Source organism: Lathamus discolor, chromosome 4, assembly GCF_037157495.1.
Source record: "Lathamus discolor isolate bLatDis1 chromosome 4, bLatDis1.hap1, whole genome shotgun sequence".
Taxonomy (NCBI): Eukaryota; Metazoa; Chordata; class Aves; order Psittaciformes; family Psittacidae; genus Lathamus; species Lathamus discolor.
In genome coordinates this window covers 95,865,923-95,888,392 of record NC_088887.1, presented here as the reverse complement: position 1 = coordinate 95,888,392, position 22,470 = coordinate 95,865,923, and the positions used below count along the sequence as shown (strand labels likewise).

The 22,470-nt window shown below is 38.8% G+C and overlaps 1 protein-coding gene across 6 annotated transcripts in view; it reads left to right on the top strand.

Moving 5' to 3' along the window:
* ENOX1 (ecto-NOX disulfide-thiol exchanger 1) overlaps positions 1-22,470 on the top strand; it is a 376,196-nt gene that overhangs the window by 315,098 nt on the left and 38,628 nt on the right. For all 6 annotated transcript variants that reach the window (XM_065678197.1, XM_065678195.1, XM_065678193.1 and 3 more), the window contains one exon: positions 12,415-12,599. In XM_065678197.1, coding sequence (XP_065534269.1) covers positions 12,415-12,599 — 185 coding nt within the window. The remainder of the gene's footprint in view (positions 1-12,414; positions 12,600-22,470) is intronic.

The window sequence follows — 22,470 nt, the reverse complement described above, 5'->3', positions numbered from 1 at the left end:
ACTTGCAGTTTGGTAGGGAATTGCCCTATTTAAATGGGGCTTTTCTAAAACAGAGGATAACAGTATGCATTGCCCCTTAGGAGGTTAAATACAAATGGAAAGAAAAAATAAACACAAAGTGACAAAATAGTCTGAACTCTGTCCTGTGCTCATTGCAGTTAATAATGAAACTTGCATTGACTTCAACAGGAGCAGAAGCAAGCTCTGTATATTGATTTTCTCCATCCCCCTCCATTAAGGATCCTGAAGTGCGGCTGTAACATTGTTGAAGTGGGATGTTGGCAGCAAAATCAATAAAAGACAATATTAGAACATATGCTGTTTTCAGCTTCCTCACAATCTGATATAGCTGGTACTAGCATTCTTCTCCAAATTACACTTCATACTTCCTATAAAGTGACCTTCCTTATAGTGCCCTCTCCAACATAAAGCTTTTGAGCTCTTACTCTCATATTTAGACTTCAAGAGGATGAACCCTATTTATAACAGTGAAGACAGTTGATTCCGAACAGAGGATACAGAACATATTCCTTCAAGAGCGACTTCAGCCTAAACCCTATTTCTGACCTCCAATGAAAAAGCATTTCTATTATCATTTAAGCTAAGCTTTTGAGTCTAGTTTTTTTAATTACGCTGCCCTTCATGCCCTGTTGTTTTTAGAAACCCTTTTCACCCCAGCACATTAGAGGAACTTACAGATATTGTTTAAGGTGGAGATTTAAGTACCTTCTTATCCACTGTTATATCCAAGAAACATCAGCCATTGCTAAAGTGTCAGAGGAGATAATAATCAGAAAGCAGAGCCTTTTCCAACATCAGTACAAGCTTCTAAATTCATTATTGCTGGTTTGGGAAGCATCTTTATGTCATGAGCAGTGCAAGGCTGCTGAAGTTTCCAAAGCATTAAAAGCTATCTTTCCAAAGCATGCAGCTTCTCATTCGTTGTGTGTCCAGCTGACTGCCACTCTGTTGTGTGGTGGCATGCCAGGATTTAAAAACACACCCAGCAGAGCTCCTGCTCGAAGCCGGATGGCCATAGAAGTTCCCAAAACTATGAGTTAGTGATGCTGGTTTACTTTGGTGAATTAATCTTAAATTCAGAGGACCTTCATGATGTCCTGCTCTTGGGTTTTGGCTTAAAAGCCATCTCAAGAAAATAAGCTTCCTACTAATGACACATATCCATAGTATAAAATTTTTGTGACCAACATATTAAAGGATTCGGTTCATAAAGTTGAAAACCAAATGAATTCAAAGTTGCTTGGAGGTGAGTAATCTCCTTTTAGTCTTATTTGGGGTTAGATTCACGGCAGAGAGAAAACAAAGAGCAATCCTCTAGGACAGGAACTGACAGCCTGAAGAACTAGGTACCATACCAAAACCATAACTTTTTATTCAATTTCTCTACTAACTACCATGTGTCTCCTTCAACACCAGCATTCAGAACTCTAAAGAAGGAAAATTTGTTTTTTCTGTGTTAAAAGAAAAGTGGTTTAGTTTTGTTTCAATGGCAAGTTCTAATTGTTTTGTTTGGTTGGGTTGGGTTTTTTGCCTTTTGATGGGCAAAATAGTTGCAACATTTTTGTTTATTCAGCCCTCCACATATCTGGTGCATTGCAAGTTTCATTGCAACTGTGCCGAGCATGTCTTTACAGCGCTTGTATCCAGCGATTGCTCAGCTGCTTCTACAACTGCCAAATGACCACCTCACATGTCAACCAGAGATCTTTCTGAAGATATTTGAGTGGTTGCTAGAACCCAACACCAGTTTCTTCATTGCATCTTTCTCATGTGTTAGATATAAACTGTCTTCCCTCTTGAATATCTAAGCTCTGGAGACAAGGAAGTACTTTTAGTAGTTGAGAAAAAACGTGATGGTAAAAAGCAATAGCTCTCCCTATGTCTCTCTATTATCAGGTAGTCATCTGTCTCATCATGTTTTGTTGATAGGTTTTGAGATGACTGTGCTGTTAGACCTTGATCCCACAAGCTACTGCCTGCTGCTTGGAGTGCTTGCACTCACCTTCTGCTCAACACCCACAGATACAAAGTCCTAAAAGCGGTGGCTTAACCAGAAAGTCTGTTACAAGGAGTTTTTCCACAGTTATCTCTTCAAAGTTACACACTTGCTGCAAATTGCAATAAATTGTCTGTCTCTAAAGGGTCTGGAAGCACCACTAAGCTCTGTAGAACTGCCATCTGCAAGTTTGCAACACACACTATTTTTTTTTTTATTTTTTTTTTTTTTGCTAGCTGAAAAACTACCTACGAAACATGTTAAATTGTGGAGAAGCAGAGTGACCTGTCTGTGCAGATACTGAACATGCCGGAGACAGGATGCAGGGGAGAAAATAATGTTTTTGCTTGCACATACAGCTCTTCTGGACACCCTTCCATTCACATAAGGGATAAATAGATCAAGATATGCTCTCTCTGAGAGTCAAGAAATTAGGAGCTTCATATGATCATAGAATCATAGAATCACAGAACGGTTTGTGTGAGAAAGGACCTTAAGATCGTCTATTTCCAACCTCCCTGCCATAGGCATGGACAACTTCTCCTTGACTAGGTTGCTCAAAGCCTCATCCAACCTGGCCTTAAACACTGCCAAGGATGGAGCATTCACAGCTTCCTTGGGCAGCCTGTTCCAGTGCCTCAGCACCCTCACAGTAGTGAGAGTGGTGCTTATGACTTTGAAAGGAGTAAAGACATGTTCCCCTATTTAAGAACTATTTTTATATAAGGCCAAAGTAACTGAACAAGTATTTCAGTATTATGCACAATTTTAAAAGAAAAATTAGCTCATCCATCCAATTCGGTACAAAGAGATAGGTGGAATAATGCTCTCCTGCAATTTAAGATGCAATAGAATTTTGTACAAAAGTAGTTTATCCTCACATTTATAGAAAGCAGTTTGTCTACAAACAAAATTTGCCTATTATAATCAGAACAATTCAAGCCACCATAGCCACTTAAAACACTCAGATCAGCCCTTTCTTCCCTAATGAATGTGACAAATTGACGGATTCATGTGCACACTGTTAAGTTTGTTTCCAAGTAGCAATGACAGTTTTTCATATTTATAAGCCCTACAGATTCTTCTTTTTCAAGTTGACGCAGTGATGCTGGGCGTGAATGCAATTCCTAGTTTGAATGCCAACAGCAGCAATGCAGCCATGCATTTTGTAAATGCCACTGTTTATTCTTTGTCTAAATGAAAATATAGCAATTACTTTCCCTCCTAAGAAGTAACCATTAGTAACCTACCTACACAGATGTTTATCTGCATACAATAAAGTTTGAATATCCTTAGTAATTTAGGTATCATGTGTACACACATACATACAATCCATTTATGCAATATACGTTAAGAGTAGCATAACATATATGAAACACTGAACATTTGTCAGCATCTCTTGTGCTATGCAGAGTTCAAATGTCTGTACCCTCAGCTGCAAAGTACCGTTAATATAAGTAGCATTATTCCACTACTGATGGGGCAGAGGGTCATCAATGCCACTTGGTGTCTCCCCAGTAACCAGCACTTTTCTTACCCGAGTAAACATATTCCTTCTCCCTCAAGACTAAAATCTCCTCTGTTCCCTTTTAGTGTTAAAGGAATAAAGTCATTTTTAAAATATCATTGATTAAAGGAAAAGGTAGCTTCTTTGCTGGCATCTTTAAAGCACAATCTCTGTAAAAGTGTTGTAACAGTTCTATTTACCAATTAGGTAAGAAAGCAGAAGCTTTTAAAGAGATTCAGTACTTGATTAATTATATTTAACTGAGGCAGCAGTTATTGGCAAACGTAAAGTATCAAAAAAATTCTCTTCATCATGAACCAAATAGTTTTGAAAAGTGAACGAGTGTGATTTTTACTGAATTTTGAAAATATCTGAGAACTGCTATTTTTGGTCAGTTATACCCCTGTATTTTCTTAAGATAGTTTGATTCCTATGTCCCTAGTTCAAGAGTGGAGCCAATCAGTAAAGGCAATGCAACAACCAACCTAACTGTTGTCTGTGCAGAGCCAACTTTTCCTTCTCCCGTCTCACCTTATGCACATGCCAAGTTGGGTGATGGTGTCATGGGTGGTGGTAGAAGAAATGCAGCCCAAAAAGGAGAGGTGAAAAGGGCCCTTTGCTTTAAAGAGGTGACCTGGAGAAACTGTTCTCAATGGGGCAGATTAACTAGCAACTGTCAAAATATCATTTACAAGCTATGTAGATTCCTGTTCTCCAAAGATATGCTGTCAAGTAAAATAGACCTAAAATGTGACAGGCTTTGATATTATTGTAACTAACTGATCTCTTCCAAATTCTAAATATGCATTTCAGTAATTTGATGTGACATCTTTGTAGAAAAAGTCCGAAACACTTAATGCTGAAATTTATCTGGGACAGAACTGGATAAGAGGGGACTGGAGAACACACTGCAAAATAAGTATGAGTGAGGGAAGTGAGAAACATCTGGAAATGTTAGGCAAGTGAGAATTACAATGAACAAAGAGATGGACTCATGCGTTTGGAGCTCAAGGAGGAAGTAAAATGAACAGAAACGATACAAAGGTAAAAGACAGGAAAATATGAAAAGAGGGGTAGAAAGATTGGCTTAACGTGGGAAATCAGCCTTCTGGGTTTTAAGCCCTTTAGAGAAAGTGTTTTCGCTGTGTGAGTGGTTTTCTGCAGCCATGAGGTCTAGCTCAGTGATCCCAAACTGAGCTGCTGAGTCAATGATCATTTGTAAGACTGTAGTAAGTAATCTGCATCTTGTTCCTAGGACTGGCTGAAACGCTGAGGTTAAATTGCCTTGTTAGTGTTTTTAATTAAAAGTTGGAGTTTGTGAGACCATGGTAAAACATGGAAAGCTGGTACTGATCCACTGTCTAGAAAGTTTGGAAGCTACTTGTCCAGAAACTCATAGGAGGTTTTTAATTAATGATTGCTCTAGGCCTTTAAATAAAATGTCAGATGTCGTGAGACTCAGCACCACAGGAGTTGGAAGCGCTGCTCTCTCGGGCATTCTTAGTGCACTGCAGAGCCAGCGTTTGCATGCTACTTTTGTTACCAGGCCCAGCTGGACTGTCATCTGCCCTCCCTTTCCCTCCGCCTTCTTTGCTATTTGCAAAGATATATGCTTCATTACACAACAAATAATAAGCCTTCATAAATTACTGCTAAGCCTCGTGTGTAGTAAACCTAGGAAAGAACAGTACTATTGCTGGTCTGCTAGGCAGGAAGAGGTTTTGAAAACTAAGAAAATCCCTCTTCAGGGAGATGCTTTGGTTTCTCAAATGGTACATCTGTCTGTACTGGATGGAATTGATAAAATTGCAGTTAAATTATGGTGCAAGTTTTCCTTTTTCTTTCTTTTTTTCTTCTTCTTTTTTTTTTTCTTTTTTTTTTTTTAGCATACTTCCACTTACTAATTGTTTGCCAGCAAGTTTTATGTGAATGGGAAGCCTGAAAATAATTCTCATGAGTATTCAATTTGAACATCTGGTATCATCATGAACGTAACTGGTATAATGAGCTTCTCTGCATTGAACATAGGCTGCATGGTGAGGAAAGGACTTTGAAGCAACTGCACCTGAATAAAGCAGATTTTGTAAAAGAGTATGTCTCCGTCACAGTGTGTGGGCCCTAACTCCCACTAACATTAATGACAATAACCCCTCTACGTATAGGATAATTAGTGCCCTTAGAGTTTAAATTTGCAGGTACTGAGACATTCAAACTAAGTGTACCTAACATAAAAGAGAATGTTGAAATTGCCTCATTGTTTGGTTACATTATGTCTGAAGGGGAAAGAAGAAACTGTTCATGGTTTGGTTAGCTTCTAATTGCCCCTAATTATTTATTTTTGTACCATTCTAATTCTGTTTTCAGTGTTTATTCGCGCTAGTCAGATAGCTGCTTTTAAGCTTCAACCAAAGGATTTCTTTTTTTCTAAAGATCCATGTGACATAGTCTATTTCTGGAGAAACATGGTAAAACAATGAAAGAAGCATTTATTAAAGAATGCAGTATAGGAATAATGTTGGTTTTATCTGCTAATATCAGACATATTTATATGCATCCATGTTGACATCTGAGAACCATTTATGATGGTGATCAGGTATTTAGTAACTGTCCATAAAGAAAAGAAAGTTCCTCTAGGAACCTGAGGCAATGGATCGAAACCACTTTAGATTTCGGGGGACTCAGGAGCATGACACTGTTATAAAGTGGTCTGAGAACATGCCTCAAAGTGTTCAAGGTTTACCTTAGCCTTACTCTTCCAGTAAGCTTCTTGGAGATATCGTTAAAGAGTTGCTTTCCCAAATGCCTTTGAACTGTGCACAGAACATGTATAATTAAAACTTGTTCTCAGAGCTCAGTTTTTATGATAGGGTTTACAAAAGTCAGGTGTGAGACAAGTGGATCTATACCTGGGCAGTTATACATACAGCATAGGTTAACAATTTTTCAGTTGTTCAGTGTGTCCCACCACCTCAGGAGCCATCCAGCCATTTCCGTCTGCAGTGAGGACCATGCTTTCCTTTCCATCACCTTGCAAACCTTACCTTCCCACACACCTCAAGGTGTGGGTCCCTCACTGGCATCACCTCACACACCCCTGCCAATGAATGACCGTCATGGGATCCTCAGACTGTAGCATAAAATCTAATTTCCTGCAGGTTAAAGCACTAAATAGAGCTTTATAGGGTAAAATGAATGAGGGTGTAGTGGTCCCACGTACTGTATGAAACTTTTTTCCTTCAAGGCAGCCACAGCCTCAGCATCACCCTTTCCTGACACATGCCAGCACTTACACACCAGTGTATCCTCTCACAGTTTCTCATTCAGTATGAAACTGGGCCCATTGCTCACTTTTGAACTCTTCCTCCTAACCCAGTAACTTAAAAATGCCACTGCCTTTCATGTGCCACCACCAGGAGTCTTTCCACACTTTTTTCTCTCTTTACATATTGAACAGAGGTCCAAAATTTTCTGTTGTTCCACCTAGCTCTGCCCTCTTGCATTTATTCTATCAAAATTCATACCCAAACCTTGTGATCTCCTGTTTGACTTCTAGGAGTTCCTTTTCTTTGTCTCTCTCTTTGAGCCCTTTCTCAAGATAACACACAACATATATTCTAACACTGTCCATGCTATACTTCCACTGAGACAATCTTCCTTATGAGTGACAAGTGCCATTATTGCATAACTTACCCTGTTTCCTACAGCATCAAGGAATAGCTCATGCTCTTACAGACCTTCCAGAAACTTTTTTTCCTAGCTGATTTCCCTTGGTTGGACTGACTCACAGTTCTCCTATTTGAAAAACAAGCAAGTTATCTAGAGGCCAGGGATAACTTTTAATGTTTGTATTTATAGTTGTGGACTTTGTGTCCTCTCACAATTTTTCAGCCCCTCAAGCTGAAAATTCTTTGAAGAAGTAGCTGTGTCTTGCAAGATGCCTTTTTCTTTTTTTCTTGACATTGTAAATGCTCTGCAATGGGAGTGATGCCAAAAATTACCATTGTAACAGCCGTTGTTTTTTGCAGTTTTTGATGCTTTTCTCGTTGCCGTTATCAAAAGGAACATTATATAATTTAAAATCTTATTTTCAAGTCAGAAAATTAGGATAATGGCATTAGTAGAACTCAGATGGCAGGAAGGTTTGGGAATATGTTCTTCATCTCTTTTCATCAGCCTCACTATAGATGCATTGGCTAAAGTTCCAGAATCCTAAGAAATTCTGCTGAAGTGTTTAGACCAAAAATCTGAAGAAAGACAAATAAGCACAGAAGTTTGCAACTTTACGATCCATTTCTATACAAGTATAGAAGAATCTATAAAAAAAAAAAGAATCTATGGAAAAGTTCTGCTAGGAGGACCTAAGGGAAGTTTGTGCTCTAGAATTTGCAAGCGAATTTTCTGTTACTGTTTTTAGTGTTTGCTCATTTGTTTTTCAGATACTACTTCCAGATTACCTCAGACTCTTGTGATAACCTGCTTATGCATTTTATCTCAGAATGTCCCTAGTTTGTGAATTAGTAGTCTGCCATTAATGGTAATTCTAATGTTATTAGGGCATCATCTAGTGATCATCTAACGAGAAATGCACAGCACAGGTGTGCTTTAATAGAACTGGTAGAAAATTTTTAATTCCCCCTGATAGCCTCGATACATAGATATGCCCCAAAATGTGGCATGTTCACATCATTTCCTGGACACTATGACATGATGTGAGTCATAAAATTCTTCAGTTACCCTGTATCACCTGTGAAGACTTACTCTACATTGTCTCCAGTGGGCATTATTATATGTTAGGTTAAATGTAGTCAACAGAGCAACAGCTAAAAGTAAAAGGTAATGATCAGTACTACTCATAAAGAAAGCATGCTCCTAACTATCCGAGACAGATGCCCTAGAAAAATAAAGTTGTTGGTTTTTCTCTGAGGCATCCGTCAATGAGTTTGTCCTTAGACTTCAGCGGATTTCTGATCAGACAGCCACTTCTTGTAAAAAGAGTGTCCTTTCAATTTGGGTCTAGCCTGAGTCCACTGCGTCGAATCTATCTTGACACTGAGGCTGTTGCCGAACTGTATATAGCACTTCTGCCTCAGCACAAGGAAATCACACTAACCTTTCAGATGTCCTCAAAATACCAATGTGAAGGCTTCTCCCACTTATATATGTATAATCTTCCTCCAACTGCTCTGAGACTGGCAGGTATCATTTTGCATCCCTCAGTAAAATGTGCTGTAAAGCGTATATTGAGTTGGTTTCCAGCTGTGTTTGTTTAGGTAGGAATATTTTCTTCTGCTTGCACCACAGGCAGCTATTCAGGATTCTTGACAGAGTTTTCTTTTGATATAGCTTTCTTGTATATAGTTCTTCTGTAAATGCTTTCAGCATTTATTGTCTTTTTCTACTAAGATACTTTTTATCGTGTCTCAGAGAGGAATTTTGTAGATGAGTAACTGAACTACTAAACTTAAAATAGCTTGAGAAGTAGCATGGAGATAAGCTGAGTAAGTGTTTTGGTGTATTTTTTCAACTAAGACTACGTTCATCAGCTTTTTTCAATCAGAGCAAAAATTTCTGTTAAAATTTGAAAAATATTTACTTTTTAAAAATGCAGATTCCTTTGTCCTCTAATTTTAATTTACTGTTCAATTGAGCATCTTTCTTTATAGAAAATTAATTACATATTAATACATTTAATTATTATAATGAAAATAATTTTAAAATACAATTAGTTTTATATATAACATATGTTTTGTTTGGAATCAAAGGGGACATTGGTCTGAATTCAGAATTATTTTAATTTTAATGCACTAAAATGTAAATATCTTAAATTTATAATTCTGTTAGGTCAACACAACATTTCTAATTTTGTTTGAAACAGTTACCCAGTGGTGAACGAGCTGTAGCCCTTGGGGTCCACTCAATATCTTTCTCTGACTTATTTTCCTTTTCTGCTAACCACTCTGCACATGTTAAGAACCAACTGTTTGCAGCTTTAAATTAAACAGCAAAGGAACTACGTACATTTAATGTTGTATCATTTTGGACTCTTATCTATAATTAATTCACTTAAAAGCCTGTGACAATCTAATCCGCTGTTGTACTGCTGCTATGTATGGTGTATTGCATCCTCCTTATTTAAGGACGCATTTCTACCTTGGACTCTGGCTTTAATTGCTTACTATGAGTGGCTAGGAAGATCACAAGTGTGTATAAGAATGTTGATGAGAAATTGTACACCTCTGGGAATCCTGACTAATATCACAAACTTGTCTCTGCTGTGTTCTTATTCCTTCGCTTTAGGCTGTTTGAGATATTTCCATTTTGTCCTAAGACAGAGTGTAACCTCTTCCAAACACAGCCTTTGTCTTCTGGAGTAGAATAACAGGGCACCTGTCCTTGGATGGGACTTCTTGGCTGTAACGTAGTGCAAATTACTGTCATATTGGTTTTAAGATAGCATACTAAATATAATTCTAAAATAATGAAAATATTTAATATTTAAAATAATGGCATTCAGAGGTGCAACTCTGATTTATTTTTTTCTTTTGGTAGTAAAAATCTGTGTTGTGTTTCTGCAGAAAATTTGAGCAGTTACCTTCACTGTTCATATATACTGTGACCTGTTCTATTTGGATGTGTTTTTTTTTTTTGAAACACAAACAGGTTTATCACATACTGGTTACTTACTTTTGCAATATGTCGTAGCCCTTTCCATCCTTCCTGATTTACTGTCCTTGTAGCAAACTTCTCATGCTGTCCCTAGCCCCGCACAATAGTGTGAACTCATCTAGGAGGACAAAAAGGAGTTCTCTAACTGAGCTGTAGTGTGACCCAGAAAATACGCAACAGCAGCTGTGTAGGTAGGGCAGCCTGAATTTCCAGTGAGTATCGGTCCTAACCCACATTTTAGTGAGGACGGTGATTAACACGTACACAGGCCTTACACTCAGGAGTTGTTAAGAGCTGGATTAGGTAATGGACAGCAGATGAATTACTGCTCCTGATCTGGTGAAAGAGGTCCCTGTCCATGGCAAGATGCTGGGACTAGATGATCTTTAAAGGTCCCTTCCAACCCAAATTATTTCATTTTGACTTGAGTTTTTGTGTTTATTTCCTTGACCTCTTTTTTTCTTTTTTCTTTCTTTTTTTTTTTTTTTTTTAACCTGCTTTCTTTTATTATAGCTTGTAGACTTTTACCAAGAAAAAAAAATGGTAAAAAAGGATTTCATCCTCTTATTTGCCCGTTGGACTAATCATTTCAGTGTCTTGAGGGTAATTTTTGTCATGGAAGGATGATTACATGCTTTTCGGAACAATTTAATTTGATATAACAATACTGTAGCTGTTGCTAAATCTTCCAGAGAGATTATGTAAAATATTTATCCAAATTAAGTGCAAAAACCAATCCGTGTCTGTATTTGAATAGGAGCTAACTATACTTTGTTTTAGATAATGCATTTGTACTATTTTAAAATGAATAAAAATTACCTTAGAAAAAGGTAGATTTGTCCTACCAAAGATGAAATGTTTTTGTTGGTAACGAAATATTGTGACATTCTATCTAAGTGCCGGTATAATTTCACAAAAGTTTTGAATGATGTTATCTTGGGGAACAGGGGACTCTTTTATCTGCAGAAGTCTAGTCAAGAGAGGCCTAACATTAAATGGAGTTAATATACAATTTCCTGTAATTTAGAGTTTAACCATATTGCTATTGTAGGTGGGCAAGAAAGAATTCTGTGGTACCAAGCCTGAAATCGTTTAATCAGGAATGTAAATCAGTAATATGTTTCAGTTACCAAATGTTGATAAAATTGGCTATGGTAGATTGTTGTTTTTTAATTACAGCTGCTCTATAATGCTGTTGTGTTACCAGGTTCCAAGAACGAAAATAGTAGAGTATGGCACTTTGCTATGCCAAATGGCCACTACTTCTGCCAAGTATAAATATTACCAGAAATGGGTTCTTCTATAGGATGATAACCACATCCCTAAAGTAATGAATGCCATGCTTCCCTATATGTATTTATGTTTGGATAATTTATTTAAATAATGTTCTTAGTACATGCTTTATAGCCTTCTGCCTTTTGCTACACAAATTTTAGCTTATATTGCAGACTGTGCAAGTCATTTGGCAAATGTAATTTCCATCCCTGCATACTAATCGATTTCTTCACAAACACCTGCTATCAGTTATGATAATAAAAATGCCATTCTAAATTGAAAAGGGGCCAAATGGAGCTTCCTAAGGAAATGACTTAAGTATCTTTCAATGCCTTTAATGTAGTAATGTTCTTGTAGTGCCGACACTTTTTTTGAGCATTTGCATTTTATATAATTTTACTCTATTACATAATTTTTCTGTCTAAATGGCTCCTCATAACCATTGCTACGAAGTAGCTCATAGTAAGATTGGAGAGGAATTTCTGTGTTTCCTCTCTCATGGGACTAAATCCAGCAACTTTATGTAGTCAAAATTCCTTAGCACAGTTCTGATTGGAACATCTGGCTGCTACACTAATATAAATACTAAACGGCTATATCAGTTCCTATAACATCACTGGGAAAATGCTGTAAAGTTGGTGGAAGCTTTGCCCTTGGACTGCATGCCAGTTTCTTCCTAAAATATAAGCCTAAATTTAGCAGCCAGATTGCAAGTAGCATTTGAATTATCCAGGGTCGCTTTATGGGTCCTTCCATCCCACAGAATAACTTCCCAGCAACAGTCTTTGCCAGAACCCAATAATTTTCAGCTCTGCTGGGTCTTGTCTCAGCTCTGAAATGTCTCACTGGTTTTCGGCTGTATTGTCATCTCCCCTGACAATGTCCTCTGCCTTATTTGTAAGGAAACAATCCATTTTACTGATTCCTTCGCATTTTCATTTTCTCTTAGCTCTAGCTGCCCAAGCATATGCACTGAAGGAAGAGAACGATAGTCTTCGATGGCAGCTGGATGCTTATAGGAATGAAGTGGAACTCCTGAAACAGGAGAAAGGACAGCTGTTTCGGACAGAAGAAAGCCTTACAAAGGACCAGCAGCTGCAGTTCCTACAGCAGACAATGCAAGGCATGCAGCAGGTATTACTAAGGAAGAAAAGAACTGGTCTTCTTTAGGAAAGTAGTACCATGGGGCTGTGCTATACTTAAGACTATTAGTCAGGAAGGTTCTGGTTTCTTTCCAGAGTCAAAATCTGATGGATTTTAGACAGAGGAGAGGGGAGGAGGAATTGGGGACGTATTTAGGGATAGTCATAAACTGTAAACTGTTCTTTCAAGAAAACTCTTTATGCATGTTCTAGTTAGGAGCAAATTACTTCAGTTCATCCTCTATTGCTCTCCTCGCTTAATTCAATTGGCCCTGATTCTGCAGAAAGTTTCAAGAAAGTTTGTCCGTTATAGCATAGACAATGTTCTGTGGTATCTTCATTTGCATTCATCTGCATCTTTAAATGCATCTCTGCTTCTCAGTTTTGCCTTTTTTTCTGCTCTTGGAGGGTGACTGAGGCATCTCCAGCTTGTCCAGGCTAGCCTCTTGCTAACTTACAAGTGGATAGCAGCATCAGTCTTACCTCCTGAGCTTTTATCATTTATGCTGTCCAATGGCTGTAACCTTTTCATTCACCCATTTTTTAAAGTGGGATAGTGCAGCAACAAAGCGTTTTCTCTGACACCAGTCAGTGGGAAGCTGCAATGTGTCCCTCCAGGGGGAGGCATTTATTGTAAGCATTCTCCCTTGTTTGTTAGTTGCTGCTGACATTGTGCTGGGCAAGTCTTGGCAAGCACTTCCAGACTGTTCCCAATGCTTCATCTGACATATCCACTAAAACGTAATTCTGAACAAAATATTTGAAAACTAGAAAATAAGTAATTGATAATTCAGGAATAAAATCTTTCCTGAATTTAGCAATGAAGTAATTAATCAGAAATATTTCATGTTTCAGTATACTTTAGATATGCTTGAGGTCTATTCATGATCTTATCCTTATATAAATGGATACTTAAATATCACTGGCTTCATTAAATTTAACTGCATATATAAATATTGTGCTAAATTTCAGCCTGGTGCTAATTCTCCATTAAAATTAGTGAAAAGTCAGCACAAAATACTACTAAATCAAAACACTAGAGCTCTAACCCTCATTTTGTGTTATTATAATTTCCTACCTGGGGGCTGGATGAAGGATAATCAAGGCTGCAGAATATAAATAGATTTCTATTGAACTTCAAGCAAATGTTAATAATGCAAGCCAATAACAGAGCTAGCAGTGGACACTATGGTCCTGTTCCTCTGAGAGTTACTATGTTCATGACAATTTTGCTGTGAGGTTCTGAATTTTTCCACTTTGCCATCTCAGGGTCAGACCTACTAACTCCCAATGGGATATAATTAGAGATGGCCCAAGGAGCTGGAGAAGACATTGCAGATAATCCAGTCTGACAATATGCTGAGGAGGGCAGCAACACAGAAGCACAGGAGGTGGAGTTCAGAATATTTGGTGGGAAATTATCAGTCAATTAAGCAGCTGGATGATGGCTTTGGATTTCAATGATTAGCCATAATCATGACATCCCATAACCTTTGTGCTTTTCATGCAGTTGATGCATGAATATTTAGAAAAACCTCTTTGATTTAGGTAGACTCTTTTATTTCAGCTTCATTTTGTAAGTATTGAGAGATGACAACCTTAGCTAAAATCCATCACTATAGCAGGTGCTCAGCATCTACAGAATTCGGTCTTTCTTTGAAATATTAAACATATATCAGGACTTGAGTAGTAATAATTTAACAAGAAGACCTATATTCTCTTTTATCCTTTTGTATATATTAAAATTAATTTCAAACAAAGTAAACTGAATGTCATTGAATTCCTGAACCCTGCATATATGTCAGCTTTAAAAAATGTATTCTTCCTCCTTTCCTCTTCATTCTCCCTCACTTTTTATACACCTCTTCTTGTTCTGACTTTGAAATCTACAGAAAAAGTGGATGCATTTTCAAAAACAAGAAATTTTTTTATAAACTTATTTGGTGCCAAACAGTAGCAAATAACACAACATCAGTGTATTTTTAATGTACTTCTACCATCTGGATATTCTTTCACACATTTGCAGGACTGATGAAATGAATGTTTGTTTTCTTTTCTATCACTCCTACCAATCCAAAGTAGCATCAGCAAAATCACACAGATTTTTGCTTATGGAGTATACCTTATGGGCAGTAATAGCAACTTGCTTATTTATTGTGTCTAAAAAAGAAAATTCTTTGGACTAATGACATTGAACTTATGGGGGTTTTAGTCAACTTCCTCCATAAAGCTGTGTCACAGTTTAATTTCATACCCACTGTGAGATCTCAAACAAATGGAAATAATGTCTTGTATCCATGGTAACAAATGAGATACACTTTACCTGATTTTGAGATGGAAATTGAATTAACTTGTCACTGCTGCATAGGTGGTATTGCCTTCAATTTATTTCTGTATGAGAACACACATACCAAGCAGATCACTTTTTGAATGACTATGTCTTTCCAGCAGTGTTCAGTATCCTCTAACAATGTCTGCAGTCACAAGGAAGGATGTTTTAGTTGTAACTGTTTTTACAATACTTCACAGCACAGCTATAAGGAATTTTTAAATCTTGTCTTTCTTTCTGGAATGTTTTACCAGGTATATGACTATAGGTAATGCAGAAAATACCACCTCATAGTGCTTAACATTTGCCATTCTAAGACTCAGTTTTCAATGTGTATGTAATTTCTCCAAACTTTAACCATTTGGGTTAGCATATTCCACATGGAATAGCAAGCAGAACTCTTTTGAAAACAGTCTCATCAAAATGTTTCAGGCATTCCAAGAACAAAGCATGAAAACTATGCTTTTCTTCTCTGTTGTCCACCAAGGAAAATTCCTGAGGAAATGCACTTGCCACCTTCATGCTTTGAAACAAAACAACAGAGTTTGACAGTGAGTCTCTATTGGATTAATGATGTGGTTTCCATATATTTTATAAAATCTGTCTGAAATCTATAATGTTAACAAGCCTTTGAAAAATGCTAGTTTGCCACATAGGAGATAGCACCATTAGCATATGTCCAAGTAAGTTTTAGATTTTTACTGGTCATCTGGGGCTGTCCACAGCACAGCCGTTCGTGCAATGTTTTAAGCTTCAGGTTCATCCTAAGTCTACAGTGCACACCTCCTTTACCATGGCTCTCTAACTGAACAAGTTAGTTCTACCTTTTCATCAGGCTTAATTGACCAAAGTATGGGGCCATGCTGGCATAGCTGTACTGATTCCCAAACTGGTTCATTTGCAAATAGACTGGTAATTCTTCATGGTGCTTCATTGCATCATGTAAATGTATGATGATGTTATTTCCCCTTGCAGCTTCCTGAACAGGGTGGGCTAAATTTAAGCTCCTGCAGGCAAGGGTGTCATCCAGAAATCCCTATTTAAATCAAGTTTCCATGTATGTTTTCTCCAGAAAATGTACACAAGTGCCTACAGTTCTGCTATTCCACATGCTGGGGTATATCTGGGGCGTTCAAGAGGCACCTCATTACCCCCATCCCCTAAGGGGCCTGACTCATTAGCTGAGCTCAGGTTCATATGCCTAACACACAGGGACAGCAGAAGCTCCTTTTCGTCAGCGGTGATGCGTTGAAGACTAGCCATAGGGTTATTGCATGAGCAGGGGATGTGCAGGAGTGCATTAGTGCTCAGGGTGGAAAGCCAGAACAATAGTAACGGTTCTGGGTGATAGGTGTAGGGCTGACATAAAAGCTGATACACTATTGTGGGTGCTACTGACTGTTAGCTCAGGATGTCTCAGCAGGCAACTGAACATATTCTGGCCCTGTTGACGACCCACATGGGTGTCACTCTGGTGCAGCATGATGAAAGTTCTCTTTTGTCTTGTCTTCCTTTTTCCCCCAAACAATATCAATTTCACTCAAATAGAAATGCAGATTGTGAACCTGAACACTCAGAAGCCAGAAATTGCGGGAACTACTGCCTGAGTATTTTGCTTTGAATACCTCAGAGACCCTTCCCCATTCAGTGCTGCAGGCAGAGAGTACACAGTTAATCATCACCTGCTCAATACCCTCCTGTCTTTGCTGTTCAATGTGAAATTCAAGGTCTTAATGCAAAGGCCACACTGCTCCTGACATTTCCTACTTACTGAGGACTAGCTTTTATGGTTTACTAATCATTTAGCATGTAAAATAAATAGCATGTGCATCTGAGATACATGCACGTTTTTTAAAAGGGCTCTGATAAATGCCAGAAGACTAGCAATCATTTCAGGCTTTCAGTGGACCCTTTTATCTAAGTGAGGTTGCACAAGAGTCATCTCTCAGCTTTTTAAGCAAGATCATATACCTCTAATGTATAGTAACCATTCTGAGTAGAGAAGCCAGAGTTAGTGTTGGCCTCACTGTGCTGCCTTTGAAATGAAGTGGATTTCTACCATTTCCAGCCACTGGAGCAGAGCTAGACCATATTGAGAAGTCCTCAATGAGTTAGCAGATTTTTTTTTTCTACAAGATGTCATTGCTCAGGCCTTCCCACTCGTGTCCTGTGTGAAAAGTAGGTTTCTTTCATACAAGTAGTGGAAGAACTGACTATTCCCATGATCCACTCTCTTTCAGTGGGAGCAGGGAAGAAAAGCAGATTTCTATCCATCAGGCTTCAACAGCTAGTAGGGCCATTGTGTGACTTTTTTCCACATCATTCTTCTAACCAATCAACCACCAATTCCAGTAAACCTCAGCTAGCATTTTGCTCTGCAGCTATCAGATCCTTCACAGATGTTGATAACTGTCACAGCCATTCCTTTCTCTCACATACAAATGTCCTGAAATGTCAGAAGTTACAGAAGCATGTTTTTGGCTGAAAATTGCCAAATCTGGCCCAATGTGAATGCTGTGATCATTATAACAACCACTTGCATTTGAATATACAGGTTCTAGTAGCAGTTCAGACTAAAATTAGCATCATTGTTGAATAGATGGAGCATGTTACGGCTATATTTATTAATATAGCCTAAACGCAGAGGAGATTTCTAGTCTATTTTATCCCCCTACCTTTTGCTTACCAAACATCTATTCAGCACATAATCCACTCAGTGTGGTTATGCACAACTATAAACTGATTCTTCTCAAAATATAGTATTAAAGTAAAGAGTAAATAAAAGAGATAAAAACCATTATCCCTTGTATTTGTGTTTCACCTGCTGAATAAACAGAACAGAATAATTAAGTTGGAAATGTTTTTTATTACTACTCCTGCTGTATGTATTCCAGTTAGATCTTTCTGTTTTCCTATAAAAATGGCACTGGAGTAATAAGTTTAATATTGATCAGCAGTGATAAATTTCTAGGGAATGGGTACAAGTGTGATGGGTACAAGTGTGAAAGTCCCCTTCTAGGCCTGTCTCTTCTTCTCTCACTTAATGGTTGATATTTGGACGCTGGTTAAGAAATAGGTTTGCTCCAAGGACAGAGAGAAATGCTCCCATAAGTATTATATTTGTTCCCTTGTGCTTTCCAGGGCTTTGTACAGTACTGTCCACATTTAAGCTTCCAGAAAATGCTTACTCCTTCTGATTATATTAAAAAAAAAAAGAAAAAAAAAAGAAAGAAAAATCAGGATCATCTGGCTGTTAAATGCTAGTTATTTACCAGGTCTGGGACAAGCCAAATGGGTTCCCTCTGTGTTTAACAAACTTTCTGTATTGAAAGTATTGTTTAGTTTCCCACTTCTGCTACCATCATTTCAACAATATTAGGGGAAGTGTAAGTAAGGGTCCACAGATGCTTTAAGGACCACAATCTTGATTGATAGGTGTTCTAGTGGTAAAATGGTGGAGGGTAGCATCTCTTTGCCTAATACCACTGGTAAAACTAAACTGAGATTGGCAGCAAGAGCAAACACTGGAAAGAAATAATCAGGTCAACACATTATTTAAAATACAAAGTAAATCAACTATTATCTTCATTAACATGCTTGTGTAGCCTAGTGGTAGTAAAGGACAAATCTGCTAAGTTTTACAGTTTAGTTATATGAGTTTTTAAAGATCCTAAATAGCAGTGGCTTGCTGATTACACAGTTTCCAAATGTGTCTGATGCTACCATTACTAGGAATTCTGCTTCCACAACTAGGAATTGTGTTTAAGTGGAATTACACTGGGCAAATTGATTCTCTTCCCTAATATCATTCTTCTAATTTAAATGTGTCAGGTCTTTTAATTCTTCTTCAAAATAAATAAAATTTTTCTTCTTTAATATGAAATCAAAGTATGAAAAATCTAATTTGCTCAGTTGAGAAAGAGCATGCTGTATCATGCTCATTTGCAGTCCATGAGAGAAGAGATGGGATCATAGAGTTCAAATGCAATTGCATGGTAAGGAAGTATCCACAATGCACAGGTGCAGGTGAAAGGAAGGAAGACATGAGGTTGCTATGAATGGATGATCAGGTCTTATTTTGACAGTGCATCCTACCAGCTGCCAGCTGGTTGCCTTGTCATACAGATATGAGGGCAGAGGGAATATGACACTCATCTGGGATCAGCCTTCTTCCTTTGATCAGGATCAGAGCAAACTATAAGCCCACCTGTCCAGTCACCAATTGCCAGTAAAGTCAAGGACTACGTAATGTGTCGATCACCTAATTTAACAAAGGTAGGAGGAAGTTTTATTGACGAGGAGCAATGGGGTTTGATCAGACTTTTCCCCTTCATAGCTCACCATGAGAATCAAAGACTGTGTAATGTGCTGTAAAAGTCAGATACCAGAGAGGGATCCCTGATCCTAGCATTAACTATCTTTTAGTAAACTGCAAGAATGTCATTTCTGAGAGGACAGATAGATTCTCTAAGGTTCTTAAGGACTTGGGTCTTTTCCTCATTTGCTACAGAAGCCCAGAGCTGGATGAAGAGAACTTATCCAGGAGCAAGAGATGTACTTAAAATTATTTGGCAAAGGAAAGCTGTAGACTGGCTCTAAAGTCATTGCTTCGTCCATTTTCTCCTTTCATCTGCTGTCCTGCTCCTATCGCTGCCACTTGTGGCTGCTGTGGCTGAATTACTGTGCCTTATAGAAACAAAATAAAAAGTAAATTGGGAGCTAGTTATCTGATACCAGATATTCTTTAGAATCACGGAACACAGATCAGAAGGTACATCTGGAGGTCACATACACCATCCCTCTGCACAAAACAGGCGCTGTTCTGCAGTTTCTCACTTTTTCTCAGGACCTTATCCAGCTATGTTCTCAGTACCTTTGAGGATGAAAACTCCACAGCTTCTCTGAGCCCTTGTTCTAGTGCTGGCCACCCTCAGTGTGGAATATTTTTCTTACATCTAATAGAACTATTCCTTGTTGAATATGTACCTATCCTCCCTCAGCTCTTACCCAAGAGAAGTCTGAGTCCATCTTCTCTGTAACCCTCCTTTAGGTAGTTTCAGTGTCCATCTGGTTTTGGCCTGTTTCTTGGGTTCAGTCTTGCCTGCTCCTACTCTGATTGCTGTAAAGGTGTGGGATCTTTGCAGTCAATCTACTAGCAGGGGGTGTGGAGCACAGTAAACATCTCCTTTAGGAAGCAGCTTGTCCTGAGTTCAGCAGTAGCAGTCATTTTTCTCCTTTTTAGTAGCTGGTGCAGTGCTGTGTTTTTGACTTTCAGCCTGGGAACAGCGCTGATAACACCGATGTTTTTAGTTGTTGATAAGTAATGGTTACTCCAACCAAGGATTTTCTGAGTCTCATGCTTTGCCCGGGAGGAAAGGAAGCTGGGAGGAAGCAGAGACACACACCTGACCCAAACTAACCAAAGAGGTATTCCATACCACAGCACGTCATGCCCAGTTGTCATGGTTTAAACCAATCCACACAGCTCGTCTACTCACCCCCGCCCCGACCCTCCCTGCTCCCGCAGGGATGGGGAGGAGAATCGAGAGAATGTAACTCCCACGGGTTGAGATAAGAACAGCCCAGTAACTAAGGTGTAACACAAACCACTGCTGCTACCACCAATGATAATATTGATAAGAGAAAATAACAAGAGAATACAATACCACCGCCGAACGAGTTCGACCCTCCCAAAGAGAGAGTGTGCCCTTCTGGATAACTCCCAGTTACCTCCCTGGGCATGACGTGCTGTGGTACGGAATACCTCTTTGGCTAGTTTGGGTCAGGTGTCCTGTCTCTGCTTCCTCCTGGCCACCCCTCGTCCCCAGCAGAGCATGAGACTCACAGAGTCCTTGGCCAGAATAAACATGACTTAACAACAATTAAGAACAATCGGTGTTATCAGCTCTCTGCCCAGGCTGGACGTCAAAACACAGAGCTTGCACCAGTTACTAAGAAGGAGCAAAACGGCTCCTGGTAAACCCAGGACACCAGTATATATACTGGGGGCAGTTACCCAGAAGGGCTGGATCACTACTCGGGTCGGGCTGGGTATCGGTCTGCAGGTGCTGAGCAGTTGTATTCTCTTCCCATGTTATTTCCCTTATCATTATTACTATTGGTGGTAGCAGCAGTGGTTTCTGTTATACTTTAGTTACTGGGCTGTTCTTATCTCAACCCATGTGAGTTACATTCTTTCGATTCTCCTCCCCCATCCCTCCAGGAGCAGGAGGAGGAAGGGGAGGAGTGAGCGAGCGGCTGCATGGTTCTGAGTGACAGGCTGGGCTTAAACCATGACACAGCTGCACAGAGCTCTTCAGTAGTGCCCCAGATGCACTCAGCCATCAGGTGTGTTTCCAGCCCCTTGGCTCCCTCTGGGGTGGTTAATATGTGGAGCTAATATGTTCAGCGTGGTCTTTGCCTCTGGCCAGAGAGCCACGGAAACTCACTTTGTAGTTGGATGTCCAACAAGCAGGAGCTGGGCTGTTGACCAATGTGCAGCACACGTCCAGTGGCTGGGGCAAGGGGGTCAGGGCCAAGACTTTTTAGTCATTGAAACTCCATGATCCATCCAAATAATGCCATCTGTGTAGTTCCAGTGAGACAGGCAGACCCTAAGAGGTGGGAGTGGTCAGAAGCATTGTGATGTTACAGTTTCATTTTACTTTTTTTAAAAAAATCCATAATCATACTCTTTATTTTAATAATTCCTTGTCATACATTAGGGTGGATGGATGTTGCGCTGATGCTGCAACATGGCTAACTTCCTTGAGGGCTCATTTCTAAAGCTGCTTTGACTTGCCTTTCACATTCTCCTGTTTCCTTGGTGATTTGTCTGGCCTCATCAGTGTCTTGTTACTAATGCATATTTGCTCAGCTGGGAAGTCACTTTCTCATTATTTCTCAAGCCTGCCATGTGCTGGCCATTTGTGATATGAAATCTTGTGTGTGTTACAAAAAGAAAAAGACACTCTTCCAGACAGTCTGTGGAAGTACTAGGAGAGGGATTTTCATTCTTATTTTGCAGTTAGTTGTGTACCTGAGATTTTATTTTGATTCGTTGTTTCTTTTCCTCCTACCTAAGGAGGATTCCAAAAAGAATTATTTAGCATCCTTCTCCTCTGTATTTATGAACAGCTACTAAGAATTTTGAAATACTACTTTTTCTTGATGATTTTTGTCCTTTTCCATTTGGCAAATTCTACCTTCTTTGCCTTTATATAAAGTTAAAAGACATATAGCAAAGTTTTACTTTACAGAAAAGAAGAGAATAAAACCTCAGAAACTGCTAGCATAAGTGAGTGTTTTAATTTTCCAGTGAACTCTGCAGTCCTTTAAACGCCTGTGATTTCGTACTAAAGAAATCTAAAAGATCTCTGATTCTAGTGTAGTTTAAGGGAAAAGGCTACACTTCTGCTCAAGTGAGAACTGCTTCCCAAGGTTACTGTTTCGTGTGCAAGCCTTCGTTTAATTTGGACTGAAAATGGTGGCCTTTTTTGGGATACAGCCTGCTTATTTCAGGAACATTCTGACT